This window comes from Equus przewalskii, chromosome 23 (assembly GCF_037783145.1).
Source record: "Equus przewalskii isolate Varuska chromosome 23, EquPr2, whole genome shotgun sequence".
Classification (NCBI taxonomy): Eukaryota; Metazoa; Chordata; class Mammalia; order Perissodactyla; family Equidae; genus Equus; species Equus przewalskii.
Window position 1 is genome coordinate 3,131,527 of NC_091853.1, and position 17,685 is coordinate 3,149,211.

Below are 17,685 nucleotides of genomic sequence, written 5' to 3' on the forward strand. Positions count from 1 at the left end.
CCAAGGAGCTCACCAGGGGGAGCTGAGCCAGGCCACTGGAGGTCGAAAGAGACCAGTGGTGAAATGCGATGGATGAAGAACTTGTCCTGGCGTCACGTATAGCCCCCCTCGAGTCGAGCTCCAAGCAGTTTAAGCAAAGATCTGGTTTTCAAGAAGTCTGCGTTTAAATGCGCAGTCACCGTGCACCCACACCAACCATTCGGCTTCAAAATCCGGGCGGCCGCCCTGACCAGCAACGATCGGGTGGAATTTGTCTGCAATTTCCTCCCCCTAATTATTTATATTATGCATTTTTTAGGCATGTTTTCACTTTGGGGAATATCCCCTGAGAAGAAGTGTCTTTAGAAGTTAAATGTTAGCTGTAACGCTCATCCTGTGACCCGCCATAGCTTGACCCTTGCCGTGGCCCTGCCACCGGGGTGGCTCGCCACTGCATTCTCGTGCTGCTGGACGTGAGCTCAAAAATCAAGAGAAGGGAGGGCTGTGTTTCAACAGACGGAGAAAATGCCCACTGCCGCTTTACAGCATGCCTAAGAACACATTAAGAATCCCAACCACAGTTCTCATTTCCTGTTCGTGAGTATTGAGACCAGGAAAACAGGCCAAGAAGTAATAATTCAACTCCTGTTTATTGGCTGTCTATTCTGTGTATCAAACATGTTACATTCACTTCTTATTTTCACACCCTGCAATGAAGGTGGGAAAACTGAGGCCCAGAGAGGTTAAGTAACTTGCCTAAGGTTGCACAGCTAGGAAAGTGGCAGCTCTCTGATTGACCTGACTCTTTTCACCACATCCAGCTGCCTCCCTAAGAGCAGGGCTGCTCAAAGCCTGGAGCCTGCATCTCCTGAGGCTTTGTAGCAGAGCTGCATCTCCTCCCTGGAGAAAGGACAAAGGCCACATTGACCACTGAGTGTGCTCTTGGCCACGGTGTGGCAGCGAGTTAGCGCACTGGGCACCTGAGGACTCTGTAGGTGAAAGCGTGCCCATGCCCCCAGCACGCCACCTGAGTCTCTGCCGGCCTCGGACCTGGCGGCTGTCTGGGCAGACTCTCACCCGGGGACACCCGCTCGTGCAGACGGACTCGGGCATCATTTGCTTTGACCCTAATGATCTGGACATTTCCAAGGAAATGGAAAAGTCTTAGTAAAAGGTAATGTTTTAAAAGCATTGGGGTGGGGGGTAACTTAGTTGAGCTAGAAAAGAGAGAAGACCTCAGCTCAAGTTCCCTCAGCAGCCCTTCCTCCAGGGCCCACCGCAGAGGGCGTCCTGCAGGCGGCGGGGCCTCTCCCGGGCCCTCTGCCTCGCCTCCCCCGGGCTAGGGCGCCTGCAGGGACTTTTGTCCTGGAGCCTTATGTAAAGGTAACTGACAGTTCATCTCCACTCGCACAGCGAGCGGCACCAAGGGGGGGCTCTGAACCGCGGGGCGGCCGGGCCTGCCCGGGGGCTGTTTACCGCCTTGACAGCCGCCACCACCCCGCAGCTTTTATTTTCCTCTCCTAACTCCACTCTGCACCGAGCTGGACCCCACACGCATGGGCAGCGCAGCCGCTCCACGCGGAGGCGCCCCCCAGCCTGCAGCCCAGGGTCAGGCCTACGCCAGCCGCGTCCCCCGAGGTCACTGAACTCACAGGCAGTCAGGGTGTCACGGGCCTTCTCGGCCCCCGAGCACAAGGATGGCTCTCTGTGCTCACTCGGGTGTCCTTAACCCCCAGCACCATGTGACTCACACCCAGCGAGGCCTTTCTGAGAAGAGAGCTGTGACCTTACAGAAAACCCCGCCACTGCTTCATCCTCGAAACGCCGGGGCGCCGGGCAGGGCTGTCCCCTACTCCCTGGCAGGATCAGAAGTGCAATGGCCTTCCTGCCCTCCCACCGTTGTCGCTAAATGCCTTCCCATGCTGGGGTGAGCTGTAAAGTGGAGGAAGGACACTTGTTTGTGACCACCCTCCCTGCCTCTTAAGATTCAAATATGGCTTGTCCTGTTTCTGGTAAAAACGTCATGATGCTCCCCACCCCCCGCCCCGACCCAGTCCATTTCCTCTTCTCACTTCTCCTCCTCCTCATTATCTGGGCCAGAAAACATGGCGGGATGAAAGGATTCTAGCAGAGCCAGGCTCCCGCGAGCTGGAATGAGGCGAGGTGTGAGCTGGTTGTTACTCTTGGTGGCGACTTAACAAGTCACATCCTCTCATCTGTCCTCTATGTTCCATCAGCACCTCTGGCTTTTGGCCTCAGAGAGAGAGCTGCCTGAAGTGGGTGAGTCACTGTGTCTGGGACGGGTGTGTCACAGGGCGGCCCTTGGCCATGGGGTTCAAGGGTGGCCATGACAGCGCTGAGCCTGGACACAGACCCCCAGGGAGGCCGCTTCTCTCCTTCTTAACCCCACTTAGTCCTTGGCCTGTCGAGCTGTTTCAAGTCAGCCAGGGCCACAGCCGTGACCTGCCTGGCCAAGGAATGCAGTCTTCTTTGTGGGTGAAAGAAGATGGGAAGGGGCCGAGCTACGGCCAGAGCCAGCACAGGGGTAAAAGAAGATGCAGAGACTAGAAAAGTGTCGCAGCACGAAACACGGCCTGGCTGACATCGCGTGACCCCGTCCGGCCTCTGCCGGATACCGCTCTCTGTCCTCCACCTGGGCCTGGCTTGGCTGCTCTTCCACTTCCTTCCTGCTTGTCCTTCTCCCGCCCCCCCACCGCCCATGGACGTTTCTCTCCCTTATCACTGGAAAAATCTATACTATGGGCAGGTGTGTTTTCAAGCGGCTGGCTCAGAATTGATGCCCGACTTGGCTGTAATGAGGCAGACACCAGCATCGAGCCGGACCCCTCCCTGCTCAGCTGCCCATTGATCCGGCGAGGACAGGACTCGAAGGGGACACCAGCTCCCCACCACCCCTCCACTGTGTCGCCCGGCCCCGCGCACACACACGCACAAAGTGGTTCTAGAAGTTCCTTGCCATTGATACGTGCAGCCTTACCTGTGACTGGGAACTGCGCCTGCAGGATGGCCGCGATCATAAGAGCCTTCCACTTCATCTTGTCCTGTGCCCCGGGATGGTGCCAAGAGGCAGAGGCCGTGGCAGCCGTGGCTGGGACAAAGAAGAGAAAAGAAGTCTCTGCCGGCTTTGTTCTGCTGCTGCCTCCTCAGGAAGTGGAGGACTATGGGGCCTTTGAGGAGACAGGCACCTGCCAACAGGGCCCAGAAACTCACACTCCCCCTTTCGGTTCACAGGCAGGAAGCCCTGGAGGTTTGAGGGTTTGGGGGTGGCGTGTGTGTGTGTGTCTCTCTCTGCCTCAATTTTACTTTTTCTCTCATTTAATCATTGTTTTATTTTCCTTTTTTTATAATTTTTGTCTAATTTTTATCTAATTGCTATCTTGATTGGTGAAGTCAGTCCCTAGGCAAATACGAGTTCCCATTGCACGTAAGAACATTTACCGTTTTCCTAGACTCATATATTTTATCGGGGTTGGTAAGATGACAGAGTGCTGGACTCAGAGTCAGGCTAAATGGAGAATTCTTGGGCTTTAGTGTCACCTCTGCGATCTACTTACTGTCTCACTCAACATCTCAACAAGTTGTTGGAGGAGGTCTGAGGATGCAGATCGGAACTTGGCCTGAATTTGAAACGTGGAATAGCTTGAAATACTACAGCTCACGTAGTATTTCGCACACTTTGTTAGTTGTCAACAATTAAATGTTGGAGTAATTTACAATAATAAAAGAGATAAACACCTAGAAATAAATTTAATAAAAAGTGTAAGATCTGCATGAAACAAACTTTAAAACATTACTGAAGAACACGAAAGGACTTGGGTAAATGGAAAGGGATAACCTGGTCTTTGATAAAAGGCTCCCTCTTAAGAAGATTCCAATTCTCCCTAAACTAATCGATCCATCTCACTAAAAATGCTGACGTAAAAAAATAGCTCCTGCAACTCAATAATAAGAAAACATAACCCAATTAGAAATTGGCTGAAGATCTGAATAGACTTTTCTCCAAAGAAGATACACAAATGGCCAATAAGCACATGAAAAGATACTCAATGTCATTAGTTGCTAGGGAAACGCAAATCAAAACTATAGTGGGGCCAGCCCAGCGGCCCAGCGGCCTAGTGGTTAAGTTTGGGTGCTCCACTTTGGCAGCCCGGGGTTCGCGGGTTCGGATCCTGGGTGCAGACTGACACATCGCTCATCAAGCCATGCTGTGGCAGCATCCCACATACAAAATAGAGGAAGATTGGCACAGATGTTAGCTCAGGACAATCTTCCTCACCAAAAAAACAAAACCAAAACCAAAAAACTACAGTGAGATCCTACTTTACACCCACTAGGATGGCTAAGAAAAAAACGACACACAAGTGTTGATGAGGATGTGGAGAAATTGGAACTCTCCTACATTGCTGATGGGAATGTCAAATGATGAAGCCCTTGTGGAAAACAGGTTAGAATTTCCTCAAAAAGTTAAACAGAGCATATATGACCCAGCAATTCTACTTCTAGGCAAATACACAAGAGAACTAAAACGTATGTCCACACCAAACTTGTATCTTAATGTTCATAGAAGCATTATTCATAAAAGCCCAAAACTGGAAACAAGCCAACCGAGGAAGGGATAAACAAATGGGGTATATCCCCCAAATGGAGTATGATTCAGCCATAAAAAGGAATTAAGTATTATTACATGTTACAACATGAGGAACCTTGAAAAAACCATGCTAAGTGAAAGAAGCAGAGACAAAAGACCACATGTGATATGATTCCATTTCTATGAAATGTCCAAAATACGCAAATCTATAGACAGAAAGTAGATTAGCAGTTGCCAGGGCCTGGGGAGAGGGGGAAATTGGACCCACTGCTAATAGGTACAGAGTTTCTTTTTGAGATGACAGAAATGTTCTAGAATTAGATGGCGGTGATGGTGCACAACATAGTGAATATACTAAAAATCACTGAGAGTATGCTTTAAAATGGTGAATTTTATATTATGTGAATTATATCTCAGTACAAAAATAATGCTAAAACAAACAAACGAAAGAATAGCCAGGAGCCTCTGTAACAGAAGAGTAAGGAGAGTGAAATAGCCCTGCCAGACATCTAACATTACAAAGCGACATAATTACCACATTGTATTTATGGCACTATAGGCTCAAACATACCCGGCCAATCAGGTTTTGATAAAGGTACAGGGAATATTCAACAAAGAAATGATAGTCTTTTCAACAAATGGTGCTAGTCCAACTGGATATCTGTATGGAAAAATAAAAAAAAAATAGTTACTCATTTTACATCATACACAAAAATTAACTGTAACAGTTCATAGACCTAAGCGTAAAACCTAAAACTAAAACTTCTGGAATAAAACATAGGAGAAAAATCTTTGTGATAGAACATAAGAAGCACAAACCACAAGAGAAGAATATTGATAAATTAGACTTCATCAAAATTAAAACTTTGTTCATTGGAAAACACCATTAAGAAAATGGAAAAGCAAGCCGTCGACTGTGAGAAATTACTTGCAAACATGTATATCTAGAATATATAAAGAACTCTTTCAACTCAATAAGAAAATAGGCAGAAGATTTTAATAGACAATTTCCAAAAGGAGGTAAATGAATGGTCAGTAAGCACATGAAAACATGCTGAACATCATTAGTAATTAAGGAAATACAAATTAGCACGCGATGAGATACCACCTCACAGCTATTAATGAAGCTAAAACTAAACAACTGGCCAGGATGGGGAAGAACTGGAACTCTCACAGACTGATGGTGGGAGTGTAAAATGATACAACCATTTGGAAAACAGTTTGGCAGTTTCCTCAAAAGTTAACCATAAATCTACCATATGATCCAGCCATTCCACTCCCAGGTATCCACCCGAGAGAGAAGGAAATATATGCCCATATAAAGACTTGCCTATGAATATTCAGAGCAGCTTTATTTGGAATACCCCAAAGCTGGAAACCACCCAAATATCCATCAACAGATGCATGGATAAACAAATTATGGTATGCCCATTCAGTGAAATAATAATAATAAAAATGAATAAACTGCTAGTGATACAACAACATGGTTGAATCTCAAAATCATTTAAACGAGTGAAAGAAGCCAGGCAAAGAGCACGTACTGAATGATTGTGTTTATATAAAATTTTAGCACCATGACAAAGGGTTTAGTTCCTTTATACATAGAGAGCATCCAAACATTATTCAATTACAACAAATACTTTTTGAGTGACTACCAGGAGCCAAGTCCTGTATTATATGCTGAAGACAAAACTGGGAGTTGGGACCGGCCCCATGGCCAAGTGTTTGGGTTCATGTGCTCCACTTCTGTGGCATGGGGTTTGCTGGTCCAGATCCTGGGTGCAGACCTACACACTGCTCATCAGGCTGTGCTGTGGTGGCATCCCACACAGAAGAACTAGAATGACTTACAACTAGGATATACAGCTATGTGCTGGGGCTTTGGGGAGAAAAAAAAAAAAGAGGGGGAAGATTGGTAACAGATGTGTGCTCCGTGTCAATCTTCCTCACACAAAAAAAACTAGGAGTGAAACAGACAAGGAATCCTCACCTGCATGAAATTTTCAGGCTGGTAGACGTCTAAAAGCACATGAGAAAAATGAGCAGAGGACTTGAATAGAATATTCTTGGAAAAGGAAGTAATTAATGGCTTTTAAATGAATGAAAGATAAGTCAAAATTCAAACTACAGTGAAGATACTTTTTTACCTATCGTATCGGTATCAATTCTTCTGCTGGGTTCTATCCTGTCTTGCCTCCCAAGGACATTGTTGCAGAAATTTTCTCTTCTCTCTCCTGCGTATCAATTGTTTCTTCTAAATTGGGTCATTCTCATCAGTATGCAAGCATGTTCTTTCTCCCATCTTTAAAAAACCCTAAAGGATTTGAAAAGCGTTTGTACATTGGAGCCAGCCATATGTCCTGCTGCTTTGGGAATCCAGCCTCCATGTGGAGAAGCCTGGATTAGCCTGCTGGAGTACGTGGCTTAGCTGACAGCCAGCACTAACTTCTAGGTAAGTGAGTAAGGCCATCTTGGACCATCCAGCCCCAGGTGAGCCACCGCAGGACTACAGCCACATCAATGGCCCCAGGTAAGGCCAGACAGAGTACTGCCTAACGGAGCCAGCCTGAGTTGCTAACCCACAGAAGCGCGAACAACTGAAATGGTGGGTTGTTCTAAGTCACTAAAATTTGAGATGGTTGTTACACAGCGATAGACAGCAGAAACAATATCCCCACACCGATCTCAGAAAATGCTCTAATTGGCCCAGCTTGGGTCTTATGCTCACCTCTTGGATCAACCATTGTTTCCAGGGGGACAAGATGAGATTGGAGATGGGACACTATGATTAACAGCCCTACCAGAATCATTTGTAATAGAAGAAAGGAAAGGAAAAGATTCTGGGCATATACAAAATAATAACTGTTCACTGCCTCCAGCCTTGTCCTGGTGAGCACAGTGAGCTGGGGCTGGGACCTAGAACGAGGCCCACACTCTGCAGAGGAGGACACAGGCAGAGGTAGGAGGTGAGAGAAAGTCCACATAGAACCTGATACCCAGCAGCTGTGAGTTCCTAGTGGGCAAGGCCTGGCTATTCTGCAGGGTTGAACTCTAGCTCCAAGTACATTTTGGATGGGTGGGTAGGTGGGTGGATGGATGGTAACATCCAGGATGGCAGGAAGTCCAATGCTGAGTAGGAGGATGCCTCAACTGTTGAGAAGAGCACAGCAAGGGGAATCCAGAAGCTGGCGAATGGAGCTGCCACCTGGGAAAGTTGTCATCAGAGAAAAGGGCCCTTGCCTCTGGAGGGCTGACTGGGCATTGAGTAGCGCAAAGACAATGTAAAGACCACACATAAGGCAGGCACTGGGGCTCAGGACCGGAGCTGAACTGATAGAAGTCAAATGGCTACAGCTGCGGACAGAGACAGTGCAAGGTGACAGGCAAAACAGAACATGAGCAGGTACGTGGTAAGAAGAAGATATCGGTGCTAAATGAAATCTCATAATTCTTCAAATGAGTAATTCCGGTGAAATAATTATTTTGACCTGCCCCCTTTTTTGGAAACTGCAACCCTCATTTCCCTTGGAGAGGCCCACATCTCCCCTAATCCTCGAGTACTTTGAGTAAAGTTTGCACCTCCACTGGGCTCCAAAGGTGGGCACAGGACACAGCACCAGCCAATCAGAGCATCAGATTCTGCTGTCTACAATGATTAGTTCAGGGAGGGACAATGAGAGCCCTTTTCGAGATTTTTGCTGGAACGACAGGGGAAGGATGCTGTTTTTCCCTGGGGATGGCAACTGTGAGGATAGTGCAAGCCTGGAGCTGTGGGGGCCATCTATTCTCCACACGGAGAGAGAGTCTGACTGGGAATGAGGCCAACCCAGAGGAAAGCTGAGCCAAGAGTCGGGGAAAGAGAATTTCTATTCCTGTTGCCCTCTTGCCTTACTTTCAGCTACATGAGCCAATATACCCCCCTTTTTCCTATATTAGTTCATCAAAATTTAGTGGGAAAGCTTTGCCCACAACTAAATGAGAGGCCGCTATGAGGGGCTTATGGGTCTGCCTCTTCCCATAACTCCTTGCTCCGGATGGTCCCCTCTTGGGCTTCTGATTTTCCCCTGCATTCTGAGACTACGGCAGCCCCATTCCAGGAAGCAGGGACCTGGGGTGCAGCCTCACAATTCCTGGGTTCCTGATCACCAGGAAAAGAAGCACAAAAAGTAGGATTGGCTTCCATCCTTTGGGGTTTCCAGAGGTAGTCACTCCCAAGGTCCCTGGGATGGGGAAGCACATCCCCAGGCCTTGAGGCCCCAGTGCCTTGACCCAAGCCTGCTCATCCCGCTTCAGCCGACTGGTCTTGAACTGACAAGCAGCTGGAGGCCAGCTCATGCCGTTTCCTGAGGGGTTTCCACTGGGGCAGATACTTCCAGCAGTCCTGCAGGATCCCACCCAAACGCCTCATGGGGCCTCGTCTTTGCAGGCTCACCATGCTGTACCCCAGAACTTATAACTGGAAGTTTGTACCCTTTGACCAATATCTCCCAATCTCCCTGACCCCCCCAGCCCCAGCCCCTGGTAACCGCCATTCTACCCTTTGTTTCTGTAAGTTCAGCTTTTTTAGATTCCACATGTAAGTGATATCATAGTTTTGCCTTTCTCTGTCTGATTTATTCCACTTAACATAGTGCCCGCAAGGTCCACCCATGTTGTCACAAATGGCAGGATTCCTTCTTTCTCGTGGCTGAATAATATTCCATTGTGTGTATGTAGCCCGTCTTCTCTCCCCATTCTTCTGTTCATGGACACTTAGGCTGTTTCTATGCCCTGGCTGCAATGAACACGGGTGTGCAGACATCTCTTCAAGATTTTATTTCCTTTGGCTATATAACCAGATGTGGGGTTGCTGGATCAAATGGTAGTTCTATTTTTAATTTTTTGTGGAACCTCCATACTGTTTTTCATAGTGGCTGCACCAGTTTACATCCTCACCAACAGCGCACAAGGGTGCCCTTTTCTCCACATCCTCGCCAGCATTTCTTATCTCTTGTCTTTTTGATAATAGCCATTCCAACAACGTGAGGTGATATCTCATTGTGGTTTTGATTTGCATTTCCCTGATGATTAGTGATGCTGAGCATCTTTTCATGTACCTGTTGGCCATCTCTGTGTCTTCTTTGGAAAGAAGTCTATTCAGTTCCTCTGCCCATTTCTTAATAGGATTGTTTGGGTTTCTGCTATTGAGTTGTGTGAGTTCCTTAATATTCGGACAGTAACTCTTTATCAGATATGTGATTTACAAATATTTTCTCTCATTCTATAGGTTGCCTTTTCATTTTCTTGATGTTTCCTTTGCTGTGCAGAAGCTTTTAAGTTTGATGTAGTACCATTTGTTGATTTTTGCTTTTGTTACTTACACTTTTGGTGTCAGATCCAAAAAATTATTACCAAGACCAACGTCAGGGAGCTTTTCCCTTATGTTTTCTTCTACAAGTTTTACGGTTTCAAGTCTTCTGTTTAAGTGTTTAATCCATTTTGAGTTAATTTTTGTGAGTGGTGTAAGATAGGGGTCCAAGGCCATTCCTCTGCATGTGGTTATCCAGTTTTCCCAGCACCATTTATTGAAGAAAGTATCCTTTTCCCATTGAGTATTCTTGGCTCTCTTGTCAAATATTAGTTGACTGAATATAGAGAATTTACTTCTGGGCTCTCAGGTTTGTTCCATTGGTCTACATGTCTGTTTTTATGCCAGTACCATGCTGGTTAGATTACTATAGCTTTGTAGTATATTTTGAAATCAGGAAAAGTGATGCCTCCAGCTTTGTTCTTCTGTCTCAAGATTCCTTTGGCTATATGGTCTCTTTTGTGGTTCCATATCAATTTTAGGATTGTTTTTCTATTTCTGTGAAAAATGCTATTGAAATTTTGATATGGATTGCATTGAATCTGTAGATGGCTTAGGGTAGTATGGATATTTTAGCAATATTAATTCTTCCCATCCATGAGCATGGGATATCTTTCCATTTATTTCTATCTTCATTAATTTCTTTGAACCAAGTCTTACGGTTTTCAGTGTACAGCCTTTCACCTTGGTTAAATTTCTTAAGTATTTTACTGTTTTTGATGCTATTGTGCATGAGATTGTTTTCTTTTTTCTTTTTCAGATATTTGTTAGTGTATAGAAATGCAACTAATTTCTAAATGTTGATTTTGTATCCTGCAACTTTACTGAATTAATTGATTAGTTCTAACAGTTTTTTGGTGGAGTCATTAGGATTTTCTGTGTATAAGATCATATAATCCACAAACAAAGACAATTTTACTTCTCTCCTTCTGATTTAGATGTCTTTTATTTCTTTTTCTTGCCTGATTGCCCTGGCTAGGACTTCCAGTATTCTGTTGAATAGGAGTGGTGAAAATGGACACCCTTATCGTGTTCCAATCTTAGAGGAACTTTCGCTGCTGAGGGTGGTGTTAGCTGTGGGCTTGTCATATATGGCCTTTATTATGTTGAGGTACATTCCTTCTATATCCAATTCATTGAGATTTTTTATCTTGAGAGAATGTTGTATTTTCTTAAATGCTTTTTCTGTATCTATTGAGAGGATCTTGTGATTTAGATCTTTCATTCTGTTAATGTGGCATATCATATTTATTGATTTGTATATATTGAACCATCCTTGCATCCCAGGGATAAATCCCACTTAATCATGGTGTATAATCCTGTTACTGTGCTGTTGAATTTGGTTTGCTAATATTTTGTTGAAAATTTTTGCATCCATATTCATCAGGGATATTGGCCTGTGGGTTTTTTTGCTTGTAGTATCCTTATCTGGCTTTGGTATTGAGGTAATGCCAGCCTTGTAAAATAAGTTTAGGGGTGTTCCTTCCTCTTCACTTTTTTGGAAGAGTTTGAGAAGGATTTGCAATAATTTTTCTTTCTTTGAATGTTTGGTAGAATTCCCCAGGGAGACCATCTGGTCCTGGGCTTTTCTTTGTTGGGAGATTTTTGACTACTGACTCAATCTCTACTCATTTTTCATCTGTTTAGATTTTCTTTTTTTTCATGATTCAGTCTTGGTAGGTTTTATGTTTATTGAAATTTGTCCATTTCTTCTAGATTATCCAATGTGTTAGCCTATAATTGTTCATAGTAATCCTTTATGATCCTTTGTGTGGCTATGGTATCAGTTCTAATGTTTACTCTTTCATTTCTGATTTTATTTATTCGAGTCTTCTCTCTTTTTTTCTTAGTTGGTCTATCTGAAGGTTTGTCAATTTTGTTTATTTTTTCCAAAAAATCAGCTCTTAGTTTCATTGATATTTTCTATTGTTTTTCTGGTCTCTATTTCATTTATTTCTGCTCTGATCTTTGTTATTTCCTTCCTTCTGCTAACTTTGGGTTTAGTTTTTTCTTTTTGTGGTTCCTTGAGGTGTAAAGTTAGGTTATTTGAAATCCTTCTTGTTTCTTAATGTAGGTATTTATCACTATTAACTTCTCTCTTAGAATTGTTTTTGCTGCATCCTATAGGTTTTGGTGTGCTGTGTTTCCATTTTCATTTGTTTCAAGATTTTAAAAAAAATTTCTTCTTTAATCCATTTGTTGTCCAGGAGTGTTTTGTGTAGTTTACACATACTGTGAATTTTCCAATTTTCCTCCTGTTATTGATTTCTAGTTTCATGCTATTGTGATCATAAAAGACACTTAGTATGATTTCAACCTTCTTAAATTTACTAAGACTTGTTTTGTGACCCATCATATGGTCTATCCTGGAGAAAGTTCCATGTCCACTCGAGAAGAATGTATATTCTGCTGCTGTTGGATGGAAGGTTCTGTTCACGTCTGTTAGGTCCATTTGGTCAAATGTGCAATTCAAGTCCATCATTTCCTTATTGACTTTCTGTCTGGATGCTCTATTGTAAAGTAGAGTATTGAAGACTCCTCCTATTATTGTATTGTTTGTATTTCTCCCTTCAGATCTGTTTGTATTTGCTTAATATATTTAGGTGATGTTGGGTGCGTATATATTTATGATTGTTATATCCTCTTGAAGAATTGACCCCATAATCATTATATAGTGATCTTCTTTTCCTCTTATTACAGTTTTTGGCTTAAAGTATATTTTGTCTGCTATACACATAGCTACCCATGCTCTCTTTTGGTTGCTACTTGCATAGACTATCTTTTTCCATCCCTTCACTTGGAGCCTATATGTATCCTTAAAATTGAAGTGAGTCTTTTGTAGGTGGTATAGAGTTGGGTCTAGTTTTTTTATCCATCCAGACACAATGCCTTCTGATTGAAGAATTTAATCCATAGTAATTATTGATAGGTAAAGGCTTACTAATGTCATCTTATTAATTTCTCGCTGTTTTGTAATTCCCTCATTCCTGGCTCCCTCTCTTGCTTCTTTCCTTTGTGAATTGATGTTTCTCCATAGTGGTAGGCTTTGATTCACTTCTCTTTGTATTTTGTAAATCTACTGTAAGTTTTTGCTTTGTGGTTACCATGATGCTTATGTAAAAAATCTCGTGGACATAACAGTCTAATGTACGCTGATAACAATTAACTTCAATTTCATACAAAAACTCTATCCTTTTTCTCCCCCTTTTATGTTTTTGATGTCACAATTTACTTATTTTTATATTGTATATTCATTTAAAAATTATTGCAGCTATAGTTATTTTTAATACTCTTATCCTCTAACTTTTATACTAGAGTTAAGTGGCTAACACACTCCCATATTACAGTGAGTGCTCTGAATTTGATTATATATTTACCTTTCCCAGTGTGCTGTTTCCTTTCATATAATTTGCGTTACTCGTTGGTGTCCTTTCATTTCAGCCTGAAGAACTCCTTGCAGCATTTCTTGTCAGGCAGGCCCAGCAGTGATGAACTCCGTCAGTTTTTGTTTCTCTGAGAAAATCTTTATCTCCCCTTCCTTTCTGAAGGATAACTTTGCTGGATAGAGTATTCTTGGCAGTTTTTTTATTTCAGCACTTTTAATATATCCTTCCACTCTCTCCCTGCCTGGAAGGTATCTGCTGACACCCTCTTGAGGGCTCCCTTGTAAGTTATAAACGTCTGTTCCATTGCTGCTGTTGAGATTCTCTCTTTGTCTTTGATTTTTTACAGTTTTGTTATCAAGTGTCTTGGAGAAGATCTCTTTAATTCGAGTCTGTTTGATGACTATGAGCTTCATCAACTTGGATACGCCAATCCCTCTTTAGATTTGGAAAGTTCTCAACCACCATCTCTTTAAACGAGCTTTCTGCCCCCCTCTTCCTCTCTCCTTCTGGGACTCCAGTGATTCACAAATTGTTTCTTTTGATGGCATCCCATAGATCACATAGGATTTCTTCACTCTTCTTTATTCTTTTTTCTTTGTTCTCCTCTGACCTGATAATTTCAAAGTTCCTGTCTTCTAACATACAGGTTCTTTTTTCTGCTTGACCCATTCTACTCTTGATGTCTTCTATTGTGTTTTCCATTCATTGTATTCTTGAGCTCCAGAATTTCTGGGGTTTTTAAATTATCGTTATTATTTCTACCTCTTTGTTAAACTTCTCCTTTTGTTCATGTGTTGTTTTCCTGATTTCACTGAATTGTCTTCCCGTGTTTTCTTGTAGGTCAGTGAGCTTCCTTAAAATAGCTGTTTTAAATTCTTTACCAGGCAAATCACACACTCCACACCCATGGAATCAGTTCCTGGAAGATTACTGTGATCCTCTGGTGGTGTCACGTTTCCTTGATTTTTCATGTTCCTTGAAGTTTTGCATTCCTGTCTTCACAGGAACTGCCTTTACTAACTGGCTTTGGGAGAGAAATATCTTCTGTCAGCCCTGCTCGAGACTCTGAGGCTTTCTCATACCTTCTGTGGATATGCCTGTTCCATGCTCCTGGCTCCCTCTTGTGAGAATTCATAAACTTGCATGCCTTCTCTCAATCTTGTCACACACCAGGTCCAGTGCCGACAGCCTCCCTTTTACTTTCCCAAGGCAGGCAGTAAAGCTCACGTTTCTGGTCTCTCTGTGGCCCGTGGATTCAGGCCAGCTTTCTGTACATGCTCACTAGCCATCTGCCAATGCTCACTCTCACCACCACCATCAGGAGCACACGCAGAGCCAGGAGTGTGGGTGAGGCCTGCAGAGTGCTGGGCAGCCTCTGGCCCAGTTGGGGGGCTCTGCAAGGCATCCTTAACAGCTCATGGACCAGCTTCTTGATGAAGTCCACAACCCAGCTGGTAGGATTCACATCCCTTTAATGCCCTTCCAGGGTCCCATCTGCCACTCTCTTCCTGCCTCCCAGTCACACAGCTCATGATTCAGTGCTCTGGATGGAACAAGAGAGAAATGAGCCTCTTTAGCAGCATCCCACACAGCTGGGGAAACTAGGTGCCCACTCACATGCTTTCACTTTCCCCCATAGGAAAAGTCACAGGGCAGAGACATCCCTAAGCTGGGCCCCCTGGGGGAAGGGATGACACAAATCAATTCAAGCTGTTCCTCTTGGCCACTCTAATGCATCCACATGTGTATTTGTTTGTTCCAGCGGAGTGCTGGGACTTCTCTGGAACCTGGACTTCTGCAAAGGCTGTCTCATCTGTGGGTGACTGTCTGAGACAGTGCTTTCCAGGGGATCCCAGACCGTGGCTGAGAGGGGCTGGAGGTGGTTCAGGGGCCACTGCAGGGTCCACAGCCAGGAGGGAGGTCTGTTTGCCTATTACCCCATGCACAGGTGGACAAGCCTCCTGCTGCACCCCTTGGCCTGTGGTGCTGGTTCCCACAACTCCTACAAAGGCGGTTCTGTCCATAAGTGGATGCCAAATTGTTGTTGAGGACGGGACATGAACAAGGGGTGTCTTAGCCATGTTGCCGATGTCACTCCATCGATTTTGCTTTGAAGAACCAACTATTCTCCCTTGGTTAGTCTTGGTGAGGCTGTCAGGTAAAGCCGATTAGCTGCTTTCTCCTGGAATTTAAATCTTGAAAGAGTGAAACAAGACCTGGCAACACCCGCTGTTCACTTCTCCTGCTGGGACCCATCACAGCAGTAGCTTGTGTCCTGTGGCTCTATGAACCCTGTGCCAGTAGATTTCCTTTTGCGTAAATTACCCAGAGTTGGTTCTTGTTACTTGCAACCAAAGGATCCTAACCCTGGGCTAGGATTGGGCTTTTCAGAGCTTGTATTAGCTTTGTATTGCTGCTTATCAGATTATCACAAACTTAGTAGCTTAAACCAACACAGAGTTACCATCTCCCAGTAACGTGGGTCAGAAGTCGGGGTACAGCATGACTGGGCTCTCTGCTCAGGGTCTTATGGGGCTGAAATCAGGGTGTTAGCCAGGGCTGCTGTTCTCATCTGAGGCTCAGGGTGCTCTTCCAAGGTCACTGGCTGTTGACAAAATTTATTTCCTTACAAATACAGGACTGAAGTCCCTATTTTCCTCTAACTATTGGCTAGGGACTGCTGTCAGATCCTAGAGAACGCCACAGTTCCTTCCCACGTGGCCCCCATAGGCTGTTCACAACATGGATGTTTGGTTTCTTCCAGGCCAACCGGAGCGCATCTCTCTGAATTCTTCTGCAACCAGCTTGAGAAAACTCTGCTTTTAAAGGCTCACCTGATTAGATCAGGCCCACCCAGGATAACATAACATAATCACAGGAGTAATGTCTCATCATATGCAGAGGTCCTTCCCATGATTAAGGAGATTATACACCCAAGTGTGGCAATCTTGGAGGCCATCTTACAATCCTATATCCCACAAAAGTGCTATTAAAGAAGATGCTCCTTCCTTATTCCTCTGTAAGGAGCAGGTATGCCTGGTATCCACCTTTCTCACCAGATGGAGGAAGCTTGCCTGGGAATGAAGCCAACCCAGAAGAGAGCAGAACAACAGATGCATAAAGACAGATAGAACACTTACTGCATCCACTGAAAGCCTGGATCATGCTATACCTAAAGGCCCACCCACAGGCTTTTCCATTTCATAAGACGATTAACTTTTTTCTTAAGCTATTTGACTTAGATTCTGACCTTGCAGTTGAAATGGCCTTGAATATTACAGAGGTTGAAAATGCATGGCTCTTGAAGATGTGCTTGCAATGTTCACAATTTTACCTAATGGGCCCTCCTCTCAAAAGATTATTTGTTCTTAAGAAAATCTGTCACAAAATTTTGTTTCTTTAATGAGACATTCAGGGGGAAAAGCATGCCTAAGTCCAAACACGTGAGAAACAAATAAATGAAAAGTCTGCACAAAGATATAAAAGATTTAAAAAAGATGGCAACAATAAGCTGGGGTGTGGGTAAAACTAAAGAGATACTATCAAGGGCTGAGAAGAATTACAACCTGCAAAATATTGCTGTTGATGGCCAAAGACTCCCCCCCCCCCCCCCCCCCGGAGAAAGAGCATTTCTGCTTTAATGGGGCTGCCCTACATTTGTGTGTCACTTTCACCTATGTTGTCACATTTAATCTTCATGGTGACTCAGTAAGGTGGTCAATATCGGTGGACAGTTTCCATTTCATAGTTAAGCAAACTGAGATTCAGAAAAATTAAGCAATTCGCCCAAGCTCACAAAGCTGGTAAGCGGCCGAGTCAGGACTAAGCTCAGGTTTCGGGGTGCTGGTCCACGCCGGTGAAGGACATGAGCTTTAGAACAGCCGGCCCCGCTCAGGTCGCCGCCCCGCCGTTTCCCAGCTTCCAGCTGCCTTTGAATAAGTTCATAAATGTCTGAAACTCCTTGTTCCAGGTTAGCTAACAACGTCCTTCTCATCGGATTGTTCGAGGAATGAATAAAATGGCCTTTGTATAGATGGTGCTGGCGAGAGTTTGTTCCCTTTCACATCACTCAGGGGAGGTGACAGGCACCCTCGTGGCCTGGGGAAAGGACGCAGGAGGGTTGTAAAATGTTTGGGGCAGATGCTGCCTGCAAAATCTCTCCAGGAGTGATGCGAGCCCGGAATGGGGGTCCCAGTCTCTGTGGAGAGGGCGGCAGATGGAGGGGAGCCGATGACACAACAGAGTGACAAGGCCTCCATGGGGAGGGGAGGCCCTCACCCCAGAGCAGGGCCTGCGTGCTTCCTCTCTGATCCCTGCTGTTCTTCAGGACCAGGTCAGACTCAACGCATCTGCTTCCCGTGCGC

General features: G+C 44.6%; 1 protein-coding gene and 1 long non-coding RNA gene across 6 annotated transcripts in view; one reads left to right on the top strand and one right to left on the bottom strand.

Moving 5' to 3' along the window:
- The window catches only part of CD247 (CD247 molecule), a 73,199-nt gene extending 70,087 nt beyond the window's left edge, over positions 1-3,112 (bottom strand). For all 5 annotated transcript variants that reach the window (XM_070591481.1, XM_070591485.1, XM_008521073.2 and 2 more), the window contains exon 1: positions 2,978-3,112. In XM_070591481.1, coding sequence (XP_070447582.1) covers positions 2,978-3,035 — 58 coding nt within the window. In that variant the 5' untranslated portion in view covers positions 3,036-3,112. The remainder of the gene's footprint in view (positions 1-2,977) is intronic.
- LOC139078969 (uncharacterized) lies at positions 3,108-17,353 on the top strand. Its single transcript, XR_011532192.1, has 2 exons — positions 3,108-3,247; positions 16,086-17,353. It is a non-coding gene; the product is annotated as an uncharacterized lncRNA (long non-coding RNA).
- The last annotated feature ends 332 nt before the right edge of the window (positions 17,354-17,685 follow it).